Source organism: Frankliniella occidentalis, unplaced genomic scaffold (assembly GCF_000697945.3).
Source record: "Frankliniella occidentalis isolate FOCC.00 unplaced genomic scaffold, Focc_3.1 Scaffold13, whole genome shotgun sequence".
Lineage (NCBI taxonomy): Eukaryota > Metazoa > Arthropoda > Insecta > Thysanoptera > Thripidae > Frankliniella > Frankliniella occidentalis.
The window spans coordinates 2,539,145-2,546,682 of NW_026267143.1; the positions used below are offsets into that span (position 1 = coordinate 2,539,145).

General features: G+C 49.6%; 1 protein-coding gene and 1 long non-coding RNA gene across 2 annotated transcripts in view; both read left to right on the plus strand.

The window, feature by feature from the left end:
- Positions 1-81: 81 nt before the first annotated feature.
- On the plus strand, positions 82-1,365 carry LOC113202358 (uncharacterized). Its single transcript, XR_003303211.2, has 3 exons — positions 82-549; positions 629-707; positions 1,143-1,365. It is a non-coding gene; the product is annotated as an uncharacterized LOC113202358 (long non-coding RNA).
- Positions 1,366-2,310: 945 nt separating this feature from the next.
- The window catches only part of LOC113202374 (cytochrome P450 4C1-like), a 20,523-nt gene continuing 15,295 nt past the window's right edge, over positions 2,311-7,538 (plus strand). Inside the window, exons 1-2 of the mRNA XM_052263661.1 lie at positions 2,311-3,464; positions 7,308-7,478. Of these exons, the coding sequence (XP_052119621.1) occupies positions 2,364-3,464; positions 7,308-7,478 (1,272 nt within the window). The 5' untranslated portion in view covers positions 2,311-2,363. The remainder of the gene's footprint in view (positions 3,465-7,307; positions 7,479-7,538) is intronic.

A 7,538-nucleotide genomic window follows, 5' to 3' on the forward strand; every position in this document is an offset into this window, starting at 1 on the left:
TTTCGTGGTGGTGGATACATCCACGAGATATCCACCACTATTTACCTTTCTAAAAAGATGCAAATAAAATCAGAAGAAACCATTTTTGCATCAACATTTCTCAGTAAATGGGATTTTTATTGTTCTGAACGCCATATTTCAGTATATTGTCAATTCGACGTGGAATCCACGTCGAATCGACGTGTATGAGTTCGTCTGTCGTGTACACGTCGATTCCACGTTGATTTCACGTCGGTTGCCTCGAAACTCTTAATTTAGTTGCTCATACCAGTTCGTCTCAAATACCTATGCTTCTCACTTTAAAACAGCGCCAACGAAACTGTTAGACATTTATTCTGTGACAGAGCACACGCTTTTCATTTGTCATCTTCATTGAAGAATACTTAAAAAGTGTTCTTGACAGAACACCTTTCAAAATATTCCGCCACGACACCACAGAGAGTCTCGTTTCGAACCGAAAAAAGAAGGCACCGTACGTTGTTTACATTCGAAATGTCGTATCGTGTCTGTGGTCTTTTACTACAAATTACTACAAAAAATTAAAAAAGCGTAAGTGAATATCATTTTTTTACGTTTCCTCTTTGTATTATCGCATTGTCAGTCTTGTTAGTAATTTCTTGTCGTGTAGGTTTTGTCTTCTGTGGACGTTTAGTGATATAGAGGCACAAGAAACCACCAGAACTGCTGCCGTTAATCAAAGTCGGAAGGTAAGGAAGGTCCCAACTTCAAAATTCTCAGCGTGATTCGGTTAAATGGATTTAGAGTCGAGAAAAGATATCTAATCTCTGTCTTGTATTGTGGGCGAAGTATAGACTAGGTTAGTTTGGTTTAGGTTATCTTACTTTACCTCTCAGGAATGACTTGAAACCTGAAGAAAAAATTGATTACACTACAACTCAAAATTTGTTTGTGTTTTTCACTGAACTTTTCTACTGTTGTTACACAGTGTTATTGTCAGTGCCTTGTTTTGAACTCTAGTTGAAGTTACGTTGAAAGGCTTGTTTCTCTAATAGAGTGAGTTTTTGAAAGTACATTGTTGTCGTTACTTTTTCAAATTCAAATGGTTGTTTTAAAAAGTCTAATCACTTTTTATAACAATATTGCCTCCATATTCATAGTAATTTGGTTGGATTTATTTTCAGGTGCTTTGGTAGATTTGCAATAAGGAGGTAGCAGGGGTAGTACCTTCTGCTGAAGAAGTCATTAAAAACTGGCTGATACTTGCAGAGAAAAGACTGTTTATGTTTTTCTTTAAGTTGTGTTGCATCTAGTCATTGTTATTTTTGTTTTAAAGATTAGGATTTATTTCTTTGTGTTATTGTTTTCATGTTTCATCAAATAAAGTCAACATTCTACTCAAAGAAACTGTTTCTCTCTGTACTGCTTACCCTTTACCTAACTATATAAATTGCAGAGTTATACCTAAATTTGAGATTCGGATCTGCATGTAGGACATTTGTACGTGGAGACATTTACGTCGACGTCACGTTGAATCGACGTGATCAACACGTCGATAAATCGTGGATGAGATAGTCAAATTCACGTGGATAACACGTGAATTCATCACGTGTTTTCCACGTCTAATACCACGTCGATTCCACGTCTTTTCCACTAAAATTTCTCTCTGGGTGACTGACTGACTGACTGACTGACTGACTGACTGACTGACTGACTGACTGACTGACTGACTGACTGACTGACTGACGGACTGACGGACCGACGGACTGACGGACTGACGGGCTGACGGACTGACGGACTGACTGACTGACTGACTGGCTGACTGGCTGACTGACTGACTGACTGACTGACTGACTGACTGACTGACTGACTGACTGACTGACTGACAGACTGACTGACTGACGGACTGACGGACCGACGGACTGACGGACCGACGGACTGACGGACTGACGGGCTGACGGACTGACGGACTGACGGACTGACGGACTGACTGACTGACTGACTGACTGGCTGACTGGCTGACTGACTGACTGACTGACTGACTGACTGACTGACTGACTGACTGACTGACTGACGGACGGACGGACGGACGGACGCGTAGTACAGCAACTCGATCCTAAAGATTTATTGGCCCAGTTTCGATATTTGGGCCACTTGAACTCATGGTTGTGCGGGGTCTGCTCCTGGCGGAGTTGCTAAACAGAGCGATGTGGAGCTGGCTTTTTGCGGAAGAGCGGGTCTGATTTGTTGGTGGTGCTCTTGTCACTCACCCCCTCCCCCCCGGTCGCGAGCAGCATGACAACGCTCCGAGTGAGCCACAAAATGCTCTCTGCTCTGCTTTTCCCGATTCCCCCCATTCTGCTCTCGGACTCCGCTCCGGCGTTGCTGTGCTCCTCGCGCTGGAGATGCCGTGCTGGGCGCCGTCCTGGGGCCATGTGGCGGTGGTCGCGGCCGCGCTGCTGACGGCACGCTTGGCGGGCGGGGCTCGCTGGTGCGCGCTGGCGGCCGCGGCCCTGCTGCTCCTGCTGCTCCTGCTGTTGGTGGCCAGGGTCCTGCTGTGGGTGGCTCGCCGCGCAGCCCGCGCCGCCCACCAGCACGCCCTGACGCGCGACATCCCGGGGCCCCGCCTCGAGCACTTCCTACGCCTTTGGCGGGCGCGTCGTTCGCCGGCCCGCGTCTCGGACCTGTTCCACGACGTGGCCCGGGAGCACCGCGACGGCGGCATCTTCAAATTCTGGTCCGGCCCGGTGCTGTTCGTCATCCTGATGCGCGCCGACGACATCGAGTGCCTGCTGACGGACAGGCGCGCCGCCACCAAGTCCCTGGTGTACGACTTGATCGGCACCCTGATGGGCGAGGGGCTGCTGCACCTGAGTGGCGAGCGGTGGCGGCGGCGCAGGCGCATCGTCCAGCCGTACTTCAGCCCGGAGGTGCTGCGCGGCTTCCCGGAGGTGTTCCACCGGCGCGCCGAGGTGCTCGTACGCCTGCTGGCCCCCAGCGCGCGCTCGGGACAGGCCGTCAACGTCCTCCCGTTCGCGGGCCAGGCGGTCACCGACATGGTGTGCCACACCGTCATGGCTTCGGACGTGGACACGCGCGCCATGGAGGAGGAGGGTATCGCCAACGCCATGAGCAGCGGGCTGGCCATCATCCTGTACCGCGTCTTCAACCCTTGGTTCCTGCACGACGGCCTCTTCAAGCTGTCGCGCCTACACGCGCACTTCAAGCGCAGCATGGAGCTGTTCGACGCCTTCACGCTCCGCCTGCTCAGCATCAAGAGAGGCGAGCGCCAGGCACAGCCCCGGGGCCCGGCTGACGGCGGCGCACAGAGGAAAGCCACGTTCCTCGACGTGATGCTCGACACGGAGGCCGCTCTGACGGACGGCGAGGTCCTGGACGAGGTGAAGGGGCTCATCACGGCCGCGACGGGGGGCTCGACAGACGCGCTGTGCTTCGTGCTGCTCTGCATCTCGCTGCGGCAGGATGTGCAGGACCGGATCGTACAGGTGAGGAACGCATTCCAGCAGGGTGGTCGCTGTTGGAGCGATTGGTAGCCAATCAGAACGTGGTCCGTCATTCGCCGTTACGGTCGTGCCAAGTTCAGCTTCAGCCTGTGCAAGCTCTTATAGCGCCTGATAGGTAGGCAGCATCTTGCCTGCAGTGCATGCGTGTAGTTCGGGCTGGCCTACCCCGAGTTTCGCAGGCGCCGAGCCCGAATATTAGCCAATTAGCCCAACTAATCTGAGAAAAACAGGACGCACTTTCTGGACGACCCATCGCCTACACGATCCCGTGGCTGTGGACGGGTCTGTGCGCAAAAAAGCAAGATATCGGACAAATGAATGCGCAAAAGTGTCAGATGGCAGGATGCAACAAATTTGATTGCTTAAACTTCGTACGAAAAGAATATACAAATCCAGTTTGCGTGTAAGAATTAAACAGAGCCGAACTTGTCAACTCAAAATTAAATATCACTTTTAAATTTTTAAAATCATGGGTTTGATTTGCAGTTAACAACATTATTCCAACCGCACGCCTGGACACGGTACAGTTGAACCAGAAAGAAAGTCCGGCTTGGAACACCCACCCTGTATGTGTCTAGTCTGCTACACCCTAAATGGAAAAGCTCAAATTTTGTTCCTAGCATAGATATGTCCCTGTGCACATCTAAATGAAATGCAAAGTTGTCTCTAGGTAACATACACAATAAAGCATTTGTACCTACCTAGTAAAGCTATAACTTGTACCTCCTTGTAGAGAACTTTGCATCTAATGAAGATGTGCACACGGCCACATCTAACCTCCGTAAAAAAAATGGTCCTCTCCATTTAGAGTGTATCTCGCACGTTTCCCTCATAGCTTGGGCGTTAAATTTTCACTTCATGACCGTCTCGAACAATATTTCGTAAATCCTTTGGATGCCTCGATTTGATTCTTGTTCAAAACCAAAGAACGCAGATTTTCCCTCCCCCTCATTTACTGAGAAGGTTGCGCCCGTGTTTGATGAGCATGACACGATACACATGGCATGCAACTCCTACGCCTGAGAGTGATCCGTACTCTATGCACAGTGTTTTACTTCATAAAATGAAACGACCTAAAAGCCATTCTGTAAATGTGCGAAAATTGGCATGCATTATCACTCGAAGGGGCGCAGTTGTTCCTTATGGCACAGCTTTAGCGGGCTTAGGGCGATTTGGTCGTCGAAACAGAGATGCATCTGTGGTGCATACTTTCAAAATACTGCACACTCTTGTGATCCCGGAAATTCTACTACACGAGACAACTTTTGTAACCACTCTCTGTCTCTGTCTGTCCGTCTGCCTGTCAGTCTGTCCCCCTCCCTCTCACACACGCTCTCTCTCTCTCCCACTCCTTTCAACGCGAGGCGCGATGCCATCCCGGTCGAATTGCCCCAGTTCAATCGGGACCGTAACGACGGTGTCACGCGTAACGCCCCCGGAGCGGAGGGCAGGACCGATCGTGACATCCGTCGTGAGAAAGCGTTTGTCGTCAAGGCACTCGCCTCGCGCGCTGCAGCGCGGCAGCGGCGACAATTTCGGACTGGTGCAGTGATTTGACAGAATTGCTAAGTGCGCCGTGCTTTATGGCGCTCATGACGAGACGGGTGGAGGCGGGGAGTGGAGGGACTTCATGACGCCATGGATAGAGCGAGCACGACGGACTGGGCGCGCGAAGCGCGAGGTAGCGAGCTGTTTTGAGTTGTGGCTGAGGGGACTGCGCTGTGGCTTTTGGGTATGTAAGAGGAAGTGCAAAGGTGCACTCCAGTGCGCCCCCTATAAACGTTCCTCGGGACGACACGTGCGAGCAAAACGTTCGCTTTCCCGAGCTTGTTCGGAAGATGCTTTGCAATTGCACTCAGAAGAATGATAAGCAATAGCAACCGTCTTATGGTTGTCTCAGGGAGCACCATAAAATATGGTTGAGACAACAATAATGATGGAAACCATATTTTTGGTTCTCACAACCTTGATAATGTTGCATCAGCCATATTTTATGGTGCTCCCTGAATTACCTATGAGATGGTCGCAAGCTAACAATTTTTTTGGTTGGGCGAAGCAATGTCAGCAATGCTTTTCAGGCTGCAAAGCATTGATTTGCGGGAATTTAGCAGTGTCCCCTCCCCTTCCGCCGCGAATCCCTGGTCGCACAAACATGTTCGTAGAACGTCCCCGGAATGTTCGAAGGTTCGGTTCGCTGGAGGTAGCAAGTTCGTTATCATGAACGTACAGTGGCCGTACCAGCAACGCTCTGTGAACAAATACTTAGAACGTTCCTTGATGTTCCGAGAACGTTCACCAAAAATGTTTTATGAATTCTCTCTTAACGGATACCTATTCATTTCCACCGGTTTCGTCTGTTTGCATTAAATTACAATTCAACGTTATGCGTTAATAATACACTGAGAAACTAGGTGTTCAACTGCTCAACACTTGTAATTGTGCAACTGCAAGTTGAATACTTGCAAGTGTTCAACTCGGTAGGTGTGCACTTGCAAGTGTGCAAACTCTTCGGTTGAACACTTCCTTAAACTGAACGTCTCACTGTGCAAGAAAGTGCTCAGCCGAGGAGATCAACACTTGCAAGTATTCAACTTGCAGAGTTGCACACTGCAAGTGTTGAGCAGTTGAACACTTAGTTTATCAGTGTACGGCCTCGAAGATGATTTTTATCAAGATTTTATTCGAGAATAGTGATATGATGTTGTACTGATATTAGAGCACTACTTCACGTTCTTGGTCGAAAATAGGATTCACATTTCGATGGTTGGTTTGTCGGCTTGGGTGTTTGAAAGTAGTACTGAACAAGTTGTAAGAAGACGTTCTCTTAATGTTTTCGGAGAACGTGAACTTAGCGCTGTCGCGGGAGTTCGGACGAAGTTCGGAACCGAACTTAAGCAGAGCGAACGTTTTTCGAACATGTGTGTGCTACCAGGGAACACGGTCCTCGCTGTTGCCCGCGCGGCAGAGCTGAACGAACCACCAACTGTCGATAAACGAGTCCCGGCCTGGGCAGTCCGCAAACCGACAGGTGCGATTGAGACACGAGACACTGAGGCAGCTCAAAGCCATATAGCTCCATGTCACGTCGAACTCTCGCGTCAGCTCTCGGTGTCAGCCGACTTGACCATCCCCCTACTTAAGGCGCGCGTAGGCCACCTCGGCCACCTCAGCGCCTGGTAGGTATGCAACACCTTGCCTGGAGTGCATTCGTGTACTCCGGGATGGACTACCCTTAGGCACGCAGGCGCCATAAGCTCCCTAATGTGCAGAATCTGAGAGAAATGAACATACGCTCAGGACGAGCTCGCATCATGCGCGCCGCTGCAGGTGCTACCCGCTTCTCCCAGAAAACTACCGTATTTTACTCGGTATTTTACTAAGCTCTCCGTTTCTTCCAGCGCAGTGTACGGGTAAATTTTCCAATTGAAACGGCCTTTACTATCCATGCACAGCACAGTTAAAGTCTTACGAACCAAAATGCCAGATGCTTCGTACCTACGAAGGATTTGCTCCCTACGAAGCGTCCAAATGCTTCGTATTACAAAGGATTTGGCATTTTTCTTCGTAAGACTTTAACAGTGAGTAAATAGCACTGCCCATAGAGTGAAGGAAATAGACTATACTGAAAACATGTTGTTTTTTTTCCCTTTACACGTAGGGATTTTCCATACAGCCCGTATTCGTTGGGCAAAGTGTATAACTTCGTACAAATAAATGCACATAGAAGTGTGCAAATCAAGGCGGAGATGTGTGCAAAAAATTTGATTGCCTAAATTCCTACAAATGAAAAATATAAATGCAGTTCTTGTTCGTGCTGCCCCACAGGAGATAACCAGCGTGTTCGGTGAGGATGTCGACCGCGCTGGCACCATGGACGACATGCGGCACCTCGAGTACCTGGAGAGGGTAATCAAGGAGACTCTCAGGATGTTCCCCTCTATTCCACAGTTTGGGCGCAGTCCCTCGCAGGACATTGAACTTCCCTCCGGCCATAAGGTGAGAAGGGAGAGAGAGAGAGAGAGAGAGAGAGAGAGAGAGAGAGAGAGAGAGAGAGAG